The sequence below is a fragment of the Porites lutea genome, chromosome 3, assembly GCF_958299795.1.
Source record: "Porites lutea chromosome 3, jaPorLute2.1, whole genome shotgun sequence".
Taxonomy (NCBI): domain Eukaryota; kingdom Metazoa; phylum Cnidaria; class Anthozoa; order Scleractinia; family Poritidae; genus Porites; species Porites lutea.
The window spans coordinates 43,616,262-43,634,665 of NC_133203.1; the positions used below are offsets into that span (position 1 = coordinate 43,616,262).

The 18,404-nt window shown below is 39.2% G+C and overlaps 2 protein-coding genes across 2 annotated transcripts in view; one reads left to right on the plus strand and one right to left on the minus strand.

Annotated features, from left to right (window-relative positions):
- Positions 1–241: 241 nt before the first annotated feature.
- Positions 242–8,443, plus strand: LOC140931197 (vesicle-trafficking protein SEC22a-like). The gene is made up of 6 exons (XM_073380960.1): positions 242–603; positions 4,902–5,065; positions 5,146–5,316; positions 5,747–5,874; positions 6,485–6,547; positions 8,114–8,443. Exons 1-6 carry the CDS (start codon positions 428–430, stop codon positions 8,312–8,314), a joined length of 903 nt encoding a protein of 300 aa, XP_073237061.1. The 5' UTR covers positions 242–427; the 3' UTR covers positions 8,315–8,443.
- Positions 8,444–13,281: 4,838 nt separating this feature from the next.
- Positions 13,282–18,404, minus strand: part of LOC140932365 (uncharacterized) — a 35,292-nt gene continuing 30,169 nt past the window's right edge. The window contains exons 14-19 of the mRNA XM_073381982.1: positions 17,725–17,839; positions 17,181–17,268; positions 15,956–16,053; positions 15,231–15,300; positions 14,624–14,736; positions 13,282–13,713 (exon numbers count right to left, since the gene is read on the minus strand). Of these exons, the coding sequence (XP_073238083.1) occupies positions 13,625–13,713; positions 14,624–14,736; positions 15,231–15,300; positions 15,956–16,053; positions 17,181–17,268; positions 17,725–17,839 (573 nt within the window). The 3' untranslated portion in view covers positions 13,282–13,624. The remainder of the gene's footprint in view (positions 13,714–14,623; positions 14,737–15,230; positions 15,301–15,955; positions 16,054–17,180; positions 17,269–17,724; positions 17,840–18,404) is intronic.

Genomic DNA, 18,404 nt, shown 5'->3' on the forward strand with positions numbered 1-18,404 from the left:
ACGTATAACGTCCCGAGGGCTGTCGCTATTGCGCATAAACTAAAATTGAATACCACTGAACATTTTACAGGTCTCACAGGCTCCCCACTTTCAAGAAAATTCTCGGCCATTTTTTATTTCCCGGCACATGAGAGACTATTTCTTGATCTTTCTTGATCTGTTAATATTAAAATGTTTATTGGGAAGGCAAAAACAAAACTGACTTTCAATAACTTCTAGGTCATAACGGTTGTTGTGCCGTGTCAACCTGGGATGGGTAGCCTGTGGGGGATCAATGAAATCCAATATGGCCGAAAAACAAAGACTGGAATGGCGGGCAAAACACTGTAAAGAAAGAGTGGTCTGTTGATTGATAAGAGCATAGAGACGAGTGAATTGTTACATTTATTGCTGCAGGGATCTTTTGGTTTTGTTTTGTTAATCCAAAATGGTTCTTTTCGCGATGATCACTCGAGTGTCGGACGGAATGGCGCTGTCGGCTTCCACGGATCTCGATATGCACTTTGAACTAAAAGAAAGCAAGAAGTACGCCAAGACGCTGGCTAGAAAGGCAAATCAGTACCCTACCAGATGTACCATGAAATGTGGAAATCACTCAATATAGTAAGATCTTTTAACTTTCTTAATGACTGACGTACATGTGTGCATATTTTATGTGTGGGGTAATACACGGAAATCTTGTTCGTAAAAAATTTCATGAATTTTATTTTATTAATTGAGCTCATACTCTCTATAATAGTTATTACTAGCAGTAGTATAGAGATATTTCTTGTTTGTAAACATTGTTTTTGTTATTCAAATGTGCCAACCAGTGAAACAAAAGAACCCATTGTTTCAGGATCAAAGCTAATAATCTCCTTGTTAGAAAATAGAAAGTGTCTAGATACCCGGCAGCTGTGAACTGTTTTCAAAGAACTTACCGGGCAGTCAGAAATTTTGACCAATTTTCTTGAAATAGCTCGTTTAATTCCTCTAAGAACATAAGATATTTGTTTAGGCATCTCAAGCAATTGTATAAATAAAGCCTTTGGTTAAAAGTAGAAGCGACTGTCGAGCTTGGGCATAGAGTGAAATCTCAATGTTTTCGACACTTAGAAAGTATTCAAGTTCTGACACACTGAGTCAGCTCTCGATGAACATCCACAGAAATTATCAATGAAACCACAGGTAACCCAGGCTCTGTGATAGTACCACAGTACGGTTCCAGTAAAATTACAGTGTTTGTATGGGGTAAAAATATCATCCTGAAATTTCTAAGAAATACTAAATAAAGATCAATGAAACTTACTCTGCAGTTAATTGTTGTTGTCCTTATTGCTCCAACGAAGTTTCGTGATAATTTGCTGTAATTTGTTCAAATTCACTCTATCTACAATAATAATATACAAGGTAGGAAACACGAGGTACCATTTTCGCCGACATGCTCTCATTCAACACAACTTTTTCCACAAAATTCGAACTCCAACGGAAAATAAACATGCCAGGATCGTAGAAATAGGATAGCAGCAGATATAGAAACCAATGAAGCTTTCCCAGATAGAGAAACGAATCCCACAGACTTTGACAAACTCGAAGAATATAATCCAAACACACCGAGAATACGCTCGCCGAAGCAGCCGGGCCAGATCAACGCGCGGCCAAGAAAATGAAGCCTGGGCACTGTACAAAAAAATTCCATCCCGGGAGTCCTGGGGTGACCTTTCTAGGGACCGATACATCATTTGCCCAAGGCCACCCTCCCCTGCTGGAAAAATACTTGATAGAAGGCAATTGTTCTTCCTAGCCAATCACTATGGCCTGTTATAAAGAGATTATTTTCCTCTCGAACTATATTCAGCTCCTAGCGCTGGTGCTCAGAAAGTTTGTCAAACATCAATAGGGCAAGGTTATAAGGGCAAAGGAAAGGACAACGAAGGACGATTTACAAAACTTAAAACGAGCAAAAGATATAAGTGAATTTTGGCTCTTACCGAGGCATTTGTACAACAGGACCAAATTCAAAGAGAGGTGTATCACGATGATTCACATATTTAACCGATAGAGCGTTCACTTGTATTGACAAGAAGTCGGCGTGTTACTGCCGCATTAATCGCTAAATATGTTAATCGCGCTAGTTCTTTGGTTACTATAGTGCACGTGCCTTTCACATTCGTCTCAGTTATCGCAATTCATATTCTGTCGCAATTTTCTGTATAATTTTTGACATTAGTTTGTAAGCTTCACCGTTTATTTACGATAGTTTCGCTCGAGAGTTCACAACAACAGTATCTCAGTCATCATCTACCTTTTGTTCAACCTTGTTTTTAGCCTGCCTTGTAAGCATTTCGCGTTGTTATTTCATTAGTTTCATTACTGTTATTTGCATTCCTTATTAAAAGAAATGGGACGCCTTGTAACTCCGCAGACTCTCCTGATTATATTACTTTTTTTTTTAGCCATTTAAATTCAGGCGCGTGTGCGGGGTTTGCTCTGGCAAATGGTGATTGGCTAGGAAGAACAATTGCCTTCTATCAAGTCTTTTTCCAGCACGGGAGGGTGGCTTTGGGCAAATGATGTATCGCTCCCTAGAAAGGTCACCCCAGGACTCCCGGGATGGAATTTTTTTGTACAGTGCCCAGGCTTCATTTTCTTGGCCGCGCGTTGATCTGGCCCGGCTGCTTCGGCGAGCGTATTCTCGGTGTGTTTGGATTATATTCTTCGAGTTTGTCAAAGTCTGTGGGATTCGTTTCTCTATCTGGGAAAGCTTCATTGGTTTCTATATCTGCTGCCATCCTATTTCTACGATCCTGGCATGTTTATTTTCCGTTGGAGTTCGAATTTTGTGGAAAAAGTTGTGTTGAATGAGAGCATGTCGGCGAAAATGGCACCTCGTGTTTCCTACCTTGTATATTATTATTGTAGATAGAGTGAATTTGAACAAATTACAGCAAATTATCACGAAACTTCGTTGGAGCAATAAGGACAACAACAATTAACTGCAGAGTAAGTTTCATTGATCTTTATTTAGTATTTCTTAGAAATTTCAGGATGATATTTTTACCCCATACAAACACTGTAATTTTACTGGAACCGTACTGTGGTACTATCACAGAGCCTGGGTTACCTGTGATGAAACCTCACCAGAGTATTCAGTGTTTTTTAAGAAATGCCAAGCGATTATAAATCTTTCGTATTGTTGTGGATTCTCTGAGCTTGCATTAAGTATATTCTTTAGAATCTTGAATCACAGGTACAGTTTTCAAAATACTTGATGCCCAGCAGTCGGAAATTCATGTACAATTTGCATGAAATATCTTATTTAATTTGTGTAATAACATCAGGAAGTTGTTAAATTAGAAAACTCAAGTGATTTCAAACACTGCTTGGGGCTTGAAGTAGAGGCATGTTGGTGGGCTTTCGCTAGCTTGGTGTTTTCGGTCATTTTATGTAGCTTTATTTGTACCATTATCTCAAAATTTGCGACACACAATTTGCAAGAGTCTTGGGCTCACATTTTTTAGAAGTAAAATCTCAGGTTCAGATTGTTAAAAACACTTAAGTCTCAGTCTTGTCCTCTTTCTCGAATTTTGAAACCTGCAGGGTCTGGCATTTTCTTAAAGTCTCAAATTTACCTTTCTATACCCCTTGCTCTGGACCTACCACTGACTAAACTACAGAATGCAGGGTCAATGCAAATGCATTGGCTCATTTGGCTTGATTGCAACTTCATAGTTTATAAGCAAGCCCTCCATTGCCAAGCTAACTGGGAAAAACCAACCACCTACAGTCTCAGACAAAAATAGTTGGGACACTTTAACCAAACGCTTTTTTTTTCCTTCTCGTGCTCCCCTCCTCCCTCTCAAAGTTGTTTATCGCGGTTTGGTCACCAAATCTTGTGCACCAACATTGAGGCGACAAGGAGACCCCAACCTGTCCCAACCATTTTGACTGAGATTGTAGGTACCCAATACTTAACGTTCAAATAATTCCTTTCTTCTCGATTTAAATGTTCTCAAAACATAGCCAGTCTTAACATTTTAATGGTGCTGACAGTTTCAACAGCTTCCTTTTCTTTTCATTGGCTGATGAGCTAAACAAGTGCCCCTTTGCCCCACCCCCCTACCTCCAAGAAAGAAAAAAATAGTCCTGTATCCTGATTACAGAGGTTGCTTTCTTCTTACCTATTCAACAATATTGAGTCATGAACCAGTGACAGTAAGGTTTTCCTTAGGTTTTCTTCTGGTTCTGCCTCCTATTTAAAGAAAGAAAATCTCTGAGATCAGGATATGAAAATAATCACAGGTTTGGCTGCTTCTGCGACGAAGATCTAAAAAGCAAAACCCAGTGAGGGTGTTTGACCTTTATCCAGCATTCATTAATAATGCCACAGAGTGTTTTCATTCTCATTCTCATTCTTATCAGTGTCATCATCATCATCATCACCATTATCATCAAAATCTTACAAAACTCAAGTTAAGGTTCCACTCAAACCTTGGTTCACATTTTTATTTTATTTTCTTAAAGTGCATTTTCATAGTCCTTACTATTCCCTGGTAAAAAGAAAATAAACTTGAACCAAGATAAATTTTGTTCCAATGCATCATGATAAATATTATATTAATTTTTTTCTCGGTAATACAATGCTCCAGCTGGCATTGTTTGGCCTCAATAGTAACTTAAAAAGTGACTTAACTTTCATCTCATCTTTTGTAAAGAAAGAATATTTGTGCAAAAAAAGCAATGCAATTCCAAACAGAGGAAGAACCAGTTACTTAATGAACAGCAAAAACCTTATTAGTCATTCGATTTTCCTCCCTCTTCTCATGCTCCTAACATTTTAACAACTAAAATTTATTGCATAATTTTTGGTAACATAATCATTTGTAACATGTACAATGTATTTATTGATGCTTTCCTTTCAGTTTTGTTAAAGCAGTTGGAGTTTGTTTTATGGCTGTTTGCGAAGGATCATACCCTGCAGTTTTAGTGTTTAGTTTTCTTGAGGAGCTTCAACGTGAATTCACCATAACATTTCAGAGCCATGATGTCCAGAAAGCAAGGCGGCCTTATTCATTTGTGGAGTTTGGTAAGCATTTTTTTTATTTTACAGACTTGTTAAATTACTAACTAAATATTATTTCACTTTTTTTTTTAATCTTTTCTCAGACTCATTCATCCAAAGAACCAAACAAAGATACAATAACACGAGAACATTGACCTCACGGCTCAACTTAAGTGAGATGAGCGAAGACCTGCACAATAATCCTCCATTTCAAATTTCACAAACAGAACTGGGACCAGATAACAGTGCAGATATGAAGACCTATAAAACGGGAGGTATGATCATGCTTTACTTTTATTTGACGACAAATTGAATTATTCTTACTTTGATGTGCAGCAATGTTATATCACCTTTGACAAAGGCAAAGACATTCTGTGTTATCTGAGACCATAATGGCAAAGGCATTAGTAAGAGCAGCCTTTACCATGCCTGACGTTAATTTATGCACCGCTAGCTAAAACCAGCGACAAAATTGTTGAGAAACTGTCCTCAAATGTGGTAACTACAGCTGTAGGATAAGAGTCCACATTCACACTGGCATAACGTTGCGTGGAGGGGGTTGGGGAGGGATAGCTTCATTCCCTTTTTGAAGTCAGCACAATGTCAGAAAGACCTTTTAATTGAGGGCAAAACATACAATTTTTTCGCCCATCATAGATAAAAGGGCATTAAATACCAGCATGAATAAATGAAAATTTCTTGCAGGACCATCGAGGCGGCTGGAACCCTTGACGTGGCAGAGCCTTATGATCTGTGTCTTAGCAGGCATCTGTGCACTACTTAACTTTCTTAGATGCATCCCATTTTTAAATGTTATTGTTATTGATGAAGAGGTAAGAATATGCAGTAAAGTTTATAGAAAGTATGTGTGTACGGTTTATGCACACGGGTTGTTGACGTATCTGAAGAATGAGTGAGATTTTGCAGTGAATGAGTAGGAGTGCGTGAATATACTGTACAAAGTACTTTCCATGTGGATTTGTGGTTATTATGTACATACTGAGACATTCAACATTTTGTTAGTCTTTTATCTCAAGTCCTTCCAAAATGCTAAAATATCCCACTGCACACCACAAAACAATGTAGAACTGAAAACAAAGTAAATCATTAAAAACCTTTGTAAAAATTATAATTAATGAGGGTTAGGAAATGAGGTAATCCAGGAATTACAATTTATGTTAACTTTTGTTCTCAATGTACAATTAAAAATGAATGAATTTGATTGAAACGGCCATATGGAATATAAACAGAAGACAAAATAGCTGCTATAAAGAGTACATCTTAACATTAGCTTACTTCTCATTCTGTTTTTTTTTCCCCATTTCATTGTTAATTCAGTTCCCTGTTATCTACAATTTCTTCATTGACAGTGAAATAAAAGACAATTAACTGTTCCACTCCAACTTCCAAGATTTTAATTTGTTGTTTTAATTTTTTTTTTAGGCAAATGATACATGGTTCTCAGCCTCTGGGTTTTTTCTGGCTGGCATTCTTAATTGTTGTCAGGTACGAACTGTAATTCATATTCCAACATTTGCAAGGAATTGCAAATTGCAAGGAACTGTTTCAACCCACTTTGCAACCTTTTTAATGGGCGCAAGAAAGAATGAGCGTGCGCGAGGCAGACACGCGTAGGAAGAGGGACACGTGTCTCCCACGTGTGAGCGCGCGCGAGGGAGACACGTGTAGGAAGAGGGACACGTGTCTCCCACGTGTGTGCCTGTTTTTTCTTGTACCCATTATTTCCTAGCGCCTGCTACACAGGCTACACAGTGGGTTGAAACAGTTTAATTCTTGCAATTTAACCAAATCCAACCATTAAGATCACTAGCTATGAAACTGAATCAAACGTCCATTGAAATTAGTTTTTTAAAAAATATTTAATTAACACAGCAAGTGCTCAAGAAGGTGTGAATAGGATTTTTATCAGCAATAGTCAGTGTTTTGAAAGCTACTCAACCTGTCACTTTTTAAAGTTTTACATGCTGATAAATAAAGGTGGACTGGGCCATTGACAAAAGCTGGATCAGACAGACCAGATCAAACTCTAGATTCCCACGCAAACCCCAGGCGTCTTAGCTCCACAAAAATATAAGAGCTGACTTATGATTGATTAAAAAAATTCTAACGTCACGGAAATTGTTTCCCAGCTCGGGATCACAAGCGCCCTTTTCTCAGCAGGTGAAACAAGAGCCAAAAAAAGCAGGGGCGGCGCCGGGAATTTTTTGCTTGGTGGGGAACAACTAAGAAGTGTATCTCAGTTATTGACGCGATAGCTCCAATGATGAGCGCCGAAGGTACGAGAAACTAGGGGGGTCCGTGGGAATGTCCCCAGGGAAATTTTGAAAATTTAAGTACACTAGGATGCAACCTAGTGCAATCTGAACGCTATAATTTGGCAAACAACAGGATTTCATTGCCGTCAACAAAGTAAGAAAATACGAACATTAACCACAATGGACTGTTGATGTCTTGCAAAGTTTATTTTCACGTAGAACGACCAGCATTGCAGTATTGCGCTTGCCGAATTTAATATGTCTTCGAAGTAAGAAAAACTTAATGACCTTTTCCAGCTGAACAAACAACGTCTTACTTTAGTAGAAAATTATCAATTATCAGTTTATTTTAGCGTTCAATACATGGTTTGAGAAAGTTTTAATTGACATCAAATTTTTAGCCTGCGAGCAAGCTCTCCATTTGGGGGATATCGTGAAAAGTACACGCGCGAGAGGCACGCGAGAGTAGACGCGACTCTCGCGGCTTCGCCGCTCGCTCGCGCGTTCTCGCGCGGCTCGCTTCGCTCGCCCAAATAGGAGAGCTTGCTCGCAGGCTATCAAATTTTCCAAAGGGATTTTGCCTGATAGCGCTATCCACTGGATAAATCACTATCCAGTGGATAACGCAATTAGTTTTCGTAATACTCATCCATTTGGAAAGCGTTTTATCCGGCGGATAGCGCTATCCAACTTTTGAACAGCCGGGGCCTGGATTAGACAGCCAGCTATCTGTAATTTGTTTGTACGATTGTACACATTATTGTTGTCTAATCATTTTATTTCTTTTAATTTACAGCTTTACCTTCTTCTATTCTCAGTGAGATGGAGAATGTTATTAGCCAGGTTATCTCTAGTCTTGTTGCTGCTATGTATCTATTGGCTGCGAGGTCTTCGTAACATCTGGCAGATTCTCTTTCATGTGACCGTCGCTTCTATTGTGTTATATCAAACAAGCAAAAGGCAACTACAAGAAAAGCCCGCGGACTATAATGTTTGAAAGAATTAGCAAAATATATGGAACATTTTAATATAAAAAGATCTAATATCAATACATGAACAACTTTAAGCCCAGATAAGGGTACTTGGATGTGATGGTGGTTAGGATGTATAAATATAGCTGCAAAGCCGGCAGTCCAATGTTTTGTGGGGGCGTGTGCAAACAAACTAAGCTGGACGGTCGTTCTGGCGTTTGCTGACGTCATAATAAATATTTTTTCGGGATCCATAGGTTTCCATTTTCTATAGCTTCGTATTTTTAGCGTCTCTCCCCAGTCTCGGTCTCTGTTTTCAGCCTCGTTCCAGACCTTTTGTTTGACTGCTCGCGCGTACTTGAATACCCAAAAATAAGGACTATTTGCAGTCTAGCTTTGCCGCTAATTTGTTTGCACGTTCGCAAAAAAAAAAAAAAAAAACAGCTGCAAAGGCTACTAAATTGTTTATTTGATGCCTCCTGCCCCATAAGTCTCACGAGTTAGGCTGAGACAAAGACCAGAAAAGTTTTTAATGATCCAAGAGGTAATCCAAAATATATCCTCTTTTTCTCTGCATAACAATCAGTTCACCCAACAAAAGTCGCCACAAATTTTCTAATCATCAAAAAGTCCTCGAATGATAAACCTCCCTGTCATTATTACACAACTTTCAAGGTGATTTGCTAGCAGGGGGTAGGTTTTTTTGACTGCATAGCCATATTTTGTGAAGCTACAGGGGTCACCTTCTTTGAGAAGCCGGGGGTGGTCTTGGATCTGGGTGGATGCTCCCCCAGAAAAGGTTTGAAAAATAGGCTATTTCGGAGTTGCCCCAAACCTCTTTTTCAAAACGAGGCTAGCTGTAAAGCCATTGATATGAAAATGACTATTGATTTCATTCTCATGCAAAGAACAATCAACACTTGCACTTAACCTCGTTTTGAAAGTGAGAGTTTTGGAACTCGGAAATGACCTATTGAAGCAGCTAATAGGTGTTTCCTTTATTCTGAGTGGGAATGTGACCCTCTGAAAGTAAGTATTTAGATCTCAGATTTTTCTTTTAACTGATCAAATATCAACTCTTTCCTAACAGTCTGACTTATATAGACGTGATATTAACATGAAAACACTGAACAACTGGAGTTTGTTGATCTTTGTTCTACATGCTGTTACTATCGTGTGGGTCCACAACAGAGTTCTTCAATCCAGTAATCCCGACGCAAAACTTCGGGTAATCCCGAGGGTTATTTTTGTCATTCCACCTCCCGCGCATACTTTCAATCCCGAATCTCGCTACGATTTCGCTTTAAAATCCCGAATCCCCAGCTTCAAATAGGGGAAATCCCGTGTCCCGAAAATCCTATGAGGACCCTCTATAATCAGCGATGGTTCATGTCATAGTTCCAAGTAGCTTTCTTGGCACTGGCCAACAAATCTGCAGGTGGTTCATGACTCTTTGATAGTAAGAAGAGAAGCAGTTGTACCATCAAGCGGAAGGGAAAACGTTTCACAGGGCGAAGCAATAAATACTTGCAATTCGCAGTGGGGTTTTTGCGTTTCTAGGCGATCGCTATGATAAAAAATAATTAAAAGAAACGACCACAGTAGACCTTGGTTGTTTACCATTTACCACAAATTCCCGGAAAATTTCGGTTGGGATGTAAATGGTAAACGTTTTTTGGTTCGTCCCACTGGAAAATTCCTAGGACAAACGGAAATTCTGAAAAGGTAGTCCCGTTTTCCCGGTTGAGACCTTCCGAATGGAGTTTCATGTGGTAACTAAAATATAGTCCAGCGTGGCACGCCATCCGGAAATTTTAGGCAAATGGTAAACGACACGTACCGTTCTTACCGAACGAAAATTCCCAACCAAAATTTCCGGAAGTTTTTTTATAAATGGTAAACAACCCTTATTCACGATATCCACCATCTTTGCACGCGCTTAAGAACTGATGGGATAACAGCCATGTCACGTGGTTTCTTAGGGGGCAAACATGGAAGAAATCGCAGTTGAGTTTGTTTATCCTAGACAATAGGAAAAGAAGACCTTTTCATCTTAAAGACGTTAATGTTAAAATATGGGTGGAAGTGATCATTGTTACTTTTTTGTATGCAGTGGCGACCGTAGATGTCCTCATGGCAAACAGTAATGACGTAAATCTTGCCAAACCTCGATATGCACATTTTACATGACTATGAGATCGTTAAAGTCATGTATGATTACTCGTGTTGGCAAATTTTATCACTTGTTCGCCCCCTGAAATACCACGTGATATAGCTTTTATCCCATCGATCCTAGAGCGCGTGCAAAGATGGCAGGTATTGTGCATTCGGGCATTCGACTACAATTAGCTAAATTTTTGTCGGAAATTTCGTGTTTACAAGTGAGAGCCCCTCATCATTTATGTGTATTGTCTCCAAGTTTCATTGTCACATGAACAGCAATAACTAACAATGCATTTGAAATGGGCAGAAATGTTAGCTATTGTTGCCCTGGAGACATTACACTTAAGGACCTCAGTTTACATGGAGGTGGGGACCCCAGATAAGTGAGGTAACATGTGGTGGGTCACCCCACTTATCAGGTAAACGCGATCCAATTTAAAATGAGAGATCGTTCCTAGGACATTGTAACCCTGATCACAGCAAATACATATTCACCTTTAGGTAATGCAGCTGTGGTAGTAATTTTTCAAAACCTTTGTTAATTACGGCGTATCTAATGCCCATACACGGGCGGTATTGACCCTGAAAAAAACCCATCGAGCCAGCTTAAGGTCTCTGGAATACTTGAGACGAGCGAGAAAACTCAACGCGTGAACTTCAACTGGAAGTACCACTGGCATCGTCTGACTAATTTCGGATACACTCTGAGAATGGAACAGCGTAGATCACTAATTTGTTAATCTAAATTTTGATTCTTCGGATTTCAAATCCAGTAAATCCTTTTTCAAAGGGGACTCGCTGGATCAAAAAACCAGGATTTGGATTTGCCGAAAGGAATACGAAATCCTTTTTTAGATCTAAAATCCGTCAATTTTTTGGATTCACCGAAAGGAACAGACCCTTAGTAAGCCGGCTCCATCCGAACCCTAGACGAGCGCGGTATGCGGGACAACTTTTCCCGCAAAACAAGACGAAGTGATGTCATTTGTGTGACTTTAAGACGTAGGCGTGACGTGGACACAGATGCTTGGCGGAAATGTAAACGGTCGCTCCCAGCGTTCGGCCTGGGGAAACCACTGCCCGCAAGGTATTATTGAATCGCCTATATATGTATATATGGTTAACCAGGGTATTCGTGATATGCAGCCTGTTTAATTTCTGACTGTGCACTTCGAAAAAGTGCAAAACAGGCTGGTCTAAAAGCGATTTTACCACGTTTGTAGTGTGTTTTAAGAACCCATTATAGAAGGTAAAAGCTCAAAAATACACAGGACAAAAATGCCTTTAATCAGAGAAGAAAATGTTTTACAAAAGATCCTCTCTACAGGATAAACCATTTTCAAAATAATGTATGCTAAGCGTATGCGTAATATAATTATAAGCTCTCTAAAAACCATAATATAATATCCCTGAAACAATAATGTTTTACGTAGTCGTGTGAAATATAAGATTTTATCTTAAGGTTTATAAGTTAAATACAAGTTTCATAATCTTGTGAATGCATTTTTTGCAATAAATAATGATTACAATATGAAAATAAAATTTTCGGTAAAGACCTTATACCAGCGTCATAACAATTATTTTAGGTAATTTATAAATATTTTCTGGCTCCTTAGAAAAATTTCTTGACTAAAACATTATCCACATAAGTAATGGCTATAAAACTGTAGGTGGATATAAAAAAAGGTTTAGTCCTTCAATTAAAATTAAACGAGAAGTGTATATACCATGCGTTCTAGTTGGAGAGAAACTTCCTTGTCTTCGACCTATTCCTGTGAAGACAGCAAAGTGAAGTTTCGTTTCGAAACTTCGCACAGAGCAACTATTTCAGATCAGTTTAAGTAACATTGCCTATCGTTCTAATGTGATTTCAGAAAAGAATTGTGCAAAACTGGAGGTGCATGGTCTTTGATACATTCTGCGACTGAGCTTATATCCACAGAAGAGGGTGAGGGTGGATCTAGGAGATTCTCCCCCCCCCCCCCACCCCGCCCAATCAAAATGCTACGATCCATATCGGCACTTGATAGTGTCCGTTAGAGACCAACAGCGTTGTCCACTGACTACTCCAGTGGGTAACAATTACCTTGGCATAGACCAGGAATCTAATTCTCAAGGTTACGAAGGCTATAAAGTATCAGTGAATTATGTTTATAATATTATCAGAGTATTATTATGTTGATAATATTATCAGGGAACATACTGAGAACTGGACCTTTCTTTCATTGACAGAACAAGTTATATGTAATGTTGGTGTGCATGATAGTTGCATGTCAGATTGATTAACAGAGAAGATATATAGTGCAATCTAACGCGAATATTACTATCTAAAGGAAGAGAATAACAGACTCAATCATGTCAACACTACATATTTGTTATCGTAAAGATCTATCCAGTAAATAAGCAACACCATTCAACTCTCGTACAGCAGTAAAACCGAGGATTACAGCTAGGGAACACAACAGAGAGAAGTGTGACGTCACGTCACCATGGTAGCAAAATTTTTGGATCACAACAATAGGGAGCTTACAGTTTAAGCAATGGCTATTATTAGCAAAACAACAAATTTGTACGCGCATGACGCTTTTTTGTTCCTTTCTTAGCCGTCGTTGCTCGAATGCCACACGAAACGTCCCAATTTTACGCGTCCGTTTTATGGAGTAGGTAAAAACAACACAAGAAGTTACTTTTTCTTTTTCTAAACTTAAATACGGTGGTTTTGGATTGAACCTCAGAAAATTTCGCCAACATTTGACAGATTAAATGAATAAGGTTTATGAAGTTTGAAACAACACAAATTCACTTTTTAAGTGACGTTTATCTCTTTGCTACCATGGCAACCTGACGTAACGACTTCTCCTCTCTGTGCTGGCTCACTTATTGCGCCGAAGCAACTTTATACTGAAAGAATGTCTTCAAGATGAAAACAGCACCAACCAAAGATAAGAACAGTGAAATGCGAATATTCTTGGGAAGCTACATGCCTCCACTAAAATGTGTAAGCTAGTATAACCGTCTTTGTTCAAGAATTCGTTCAATTGCGTTTACTTTTCTGCCTTAATTATCCCGCGGAAAAAGCTTAAGCCAAACCTCTTAGGCGAAAAATAAACGATTTTTTGGCTGTTGAGTAAGGTTGTATTCGAATATATATTTTTAACCAGCTAACTCGACACTCAATATTTCACTCCTTTCAGAATATAGATGTTCGTCATTCTGTATGGATCTCGCTGCTTCATTTCAAATACTCCTTCTTTGTGTAGAGCTGAAAAGAAAAAAGATTTGTTAAGCAACCAATCTTTGTTTTCCTGATTAATAGCACACGACCTTTTTTCTGACATCACTATTCGCCACAGCCTTTACAAATGCGCCAAAGAATCATTCACGGTATTAGTATAGGAAACAGCATGATTTGTAGTGATCTTTAGCATAAATACCAGGAGTGATATTTCGAAATTGTTACACATAATTTTAGACAATTTTGAAATATCACGAGTGGTATTTATGCCAAATATCACGTACAAATCATGCTATCATTTGTTTATACTGCTACCTGCAAACGGTTTGTAATTTTCACATTTTGGTATTTCAAATTAAGCTGAAATACCACTACTCTAAGCCAATCAAATTGCAGAAATTTCTCATAATAAAGAATACTGCACCAATAAGACTACGTTCACACCTGCACCCGTGTGAACGGGGACGGGTACAAAATGGTGCTTTGTCCACACTCTGAGTGCAAAAATTATCTTTTGTCCACTTTGCTCCTTCAACAGACGGCGTTTTTGCAAATAGTCTAAAAAGGAGCGCAGCAAGAAGTTATGGGCATGCGAAGAAGTTGATTGTGGGTAAAGCTGCCGGGGAATCAATGGAAAACACGTGTACACAGGGACCCGTCCATGCCCGGATTCTGGCATGGGTACTTAAAAAAGTGGTGTTCTCATTACTGCCCAGTGAGTATCGTACTCGGGCACCAAGTGTGAGCGCACCAATTTTTAGTCTGGTGATCCTCGCTTTTATTGATTTGTGTCTTCAAATTTTAGTCAACGCTACTTCAGTGTGTATTTGAGTTTTATCGTTAAAGATGAGTGCTTTTTTAAATGGGTGAAAAAGCTGAGGACGATGTCTTAGTTGACAGCAAATAAAGCAGAGCGAATCTTCAGAGAGTCACTCACCTAACAGATGAAAAAAGGTCGTTGCTGCAGTTTTTCTCGAAGGTGTACGTTGACGCCATAAGTTACTGAACACAAGAGGGCCATCAGTGTCTCTAAGAGCTTTGGTAACCAAACTGAACAGTGAAGCTTTAGTCAAACAGATGTATGCAACATTGCAAGCGAATGCATGTGACATGACAAGCAGATGCATACAACATTGCAATCGAATGAATGCAACATTGCCTAACTATACGTATGATGATGCAAACAGATGATTTCAACATTGCAAGCGCTAGCGATAAGCGATATTACATACATTAGTGTCAATATTAAAACACTTCAGTCAGATGGTTCTACAAGAGTAGAATTAGCAAGTTGATGTTGGGTCACGGTATTTGTGAAGATTTTGTAAATTTCGCGATCTGTAATAGGTCATAGCAAAGAGCAGTTCATACAATGATCTATACATGTCCAAAATAATTGGAAATTTCATATAGAATCATAGGTCGTCAGAGCGATAAAAATGAAAAATGGCAAGGCTGTCAGTTAAAAGTTTGCCTAAATGTAACCGGCGTTAATTTGAAGAAAATATGAGACCAGCAGAAGTCTGATCTCAATGACTACACACCTCAAAGTTTCATTGGTCCTCTCTTCTAGTAGTGTGATTTCAGGCTGCTCCGTAAGAGTCGGCAGATCACCTGGGTGTTCGATTGAATAGTAAAAATATTATTTGAAAATGGACCCTCTCTTAACCCGATTAAACACTTGCTTTAAAACAAGTCCTCGCTTTCTTGTTTATTTATTTATGACAACTGAATCATAGCAACTTGGTTTTGTATAAAAGTAGATGGTAAGAAAGAATGAAAAAACGTATCCATCAGCGAAGAAATCAATCCACAGGGCTAATACCCTAACAAGGTATCAGCCTCGGGGTCTAGATTTACGGAAAAATAGGTCATCATAACAAATACACACTTGCTTATTTATCCAGCTACTAATCAACGTGGGCGTTTGGTCAAAATTAATAAAAATAATCGAAAAATTTTCGGGATGACTGAATATAAATTTATAGGTGGTAGTATCTTTTATAAACTTTTTGGAACAGCCAAGAAAAGGTCGATAACCTCCCGTTAATGAACGTCTATAGCGACACGAGTTGGCGAGAGAGCGTGCGTGTCTGCCTTTAAGTTCAAGCCTCTGAATCATGGAATTCCTTGTAAAAAAGCGCGATGCGATTTCTCCGATCGACTTCGCTGTGTAGCCAAATTAAATACTCGTTTCGCCCTGGGGACGAGTTAAGAGCGGATACGGTTTCAACATTCCATCGTAACGCACTTCTTAGTTATTTCTCACCAATATCCATGTATTCATCCAGATCAGATGGTTCCTGTACGGGTGGTTCCAGTATGGGCGACAAATACCCGATGGACGGGTGAAGTATTGAAGAAGATCTGAAATAAGAAGCCAGGTAAGTTAGCTGAGATGTTGTCGGAGCACCATTTAGTCCAAATGGAAAAGCACGCTTAATCACATTACAATTAAGTTTCCACGGGTTCGAATGGTGGCTGGTGACGCAGAAATGAATTCTTAGCTACTGCGAGGTTCAGCGGTTCATTTAGACAACAGGCATCCCACGCTCATATTACGGGGGCGGATCTAATTTACTTTCTGTGTCCCGAGCGGGTCGGTTTCGCGTCACAGGCGACCGTTAAGTTGTTGTATGGGAAATATAATACTGAGGTTTTTGAACGTTAAATCATATTGTTACATTCTGCCGTTTGTTTAGTACAACGAATAAAGACGCCTTACTTTTGATGTATTCCTGTGTTTTTTGGTGTGAATTCATCGATTTAGTCGATGTTTGCATTGGCTTCATTGCGTAACCCATGTAACTCCATTCATAAGATATATTTAAATATCGTTAAAACGTTTGCAGACCTCAATATTTTATTTCTCATACAAAGACTCATCGGTCGCCTGTAACGACAACGACCCGCTTGTGTCACAGAACGTAAATGACACTCCATCCTCGTAAAGTGACCTTGGAACACCTTTTTTAGACAATAGAAGATGGAACTGAATTCCCGCTGTGGAGTCTCCAGATGTATGAATATCAGCGTCTTCAGGATTCTTCACGATACATAAGCTCACTTTGACTCTGACAATGACAACCGCATAGGTCGTTAAGAATTCCATCACTCTCGAATAACAAACAGTCATTTTTAGGAAGACAAAAACCGGATTCGAACAATTATATCGCACCTATGTATGACGTGACTCCTGGGTTTAAACAATTAAGAAATATATGGTCATATATGAGTCAGAGCGTTCGTACCATTTCAAGCCGTATGAGTTTCGATAAACATAAAGCTATGCAACAGTTGAAACGTTTAATAGAGACGGAATAGAAAGTAGATCGAGGGTTGCTCTAATCCAGCTCTTGCTGTTCATACACAGGTAGAATAACCCACTTTCCACAAAGCGTTATCTACAAGGCACGACTCAAACGCACGCCCCACAGCGCACGACTCACCCACCAACGCCAAACAGACAATCTCAGAAAGATCTGACAACACACCTTCCACGTGGAGCAGTGGGTTCCAAGTCCAGTTCTGCTTTTTTGCCTTGCTCACTACTCAGTGAAAGGTCCCTTTTAAGACCACTATCTAAAAGAGAAGAAGGACAAGAACAAGTATGGAAACTAATGATAAGGCTTTTTTAGTTCTCTTGTTTTTTATATTTGGAATCGTCTTAAGGCAAGCCAATCATGGCAAAGGGCACTACCGATCTGGAAGTTTCGATTAAGTAGTCTCTCAAGGGAAATATGACTTTACAATCATCATGATAAAGTTTATTTCGTATTTCATATTTCTCCAATCTCTCCCCTTGCCGGTTTTTCTGTCAGCGGCTTTTCGAATCAGTAGTGAACGACAATGAGTTTGATCTATGCAGTGAAAATGTGAGACATTCCCCATGCGGAGATGTGTCAGATCGAAAGTCTGAGTGAAACAGTAATTGGCATGTTAAGTAAAGAACGTGGCTTTACTTTACATTAATGTAAAGAGGATAAAAGAGCTAATATCTTAACTGTCAGTTGTCCGTCATGCGCAGTAGTCATTTACCTTGTAGATCTGGCGTAAAGTCAGCACTTATGGACGAACGTTCAAACAATCCAGATCCCTCTGCCGCTGCTCTTGGTATCTCCCTATCGGACGGGGTTTCAATTCTGCGGGCAAGCTTTGAACAGAGCGAGGAATATGTTAACACATGAAATACATAAAAGCAAAAAAAAAGCAATGATGTCGGAGTGCAGCGTTTGTGACACTGACGAATTATCATTTTACTGAATTCGCCTCATTAAAAGCCCCTTTGGGGAGGTAACAATAAAGTATGTAAGTATGCATTAAAGTTATCAACAAGGCTGTTACGTGTTATTTTTAGGTACTTTAGAAAGGGACAGGGACGAATGAAGTATTGGCTCGTTACCGACTGACAAAGTATGGCAGATCAGGAGCAAGAGCCCATGAGCAGGAGATAGCAATTTCCATGTACAAGTAACAGGGAATTCTAAAATAAAAAAATTGAAAAGGGAAATAGCTGAGTTATATCCCGCCGCATTTTATTCATGAGATTAAGAAGAAGATTATGATGTCATCGGCGTTAATGTATTCCTGCCCCAGCCTCGTCCTTAGTAGTCCTAGGCGATCATCACCGGTCAAGTTTGTCGGGAGAATTCGCCAAAGACGCCTGGCAAACAATGGCAAATCCAAAATGGCGGCCAAGTCTCCCACCATAGCCAAAT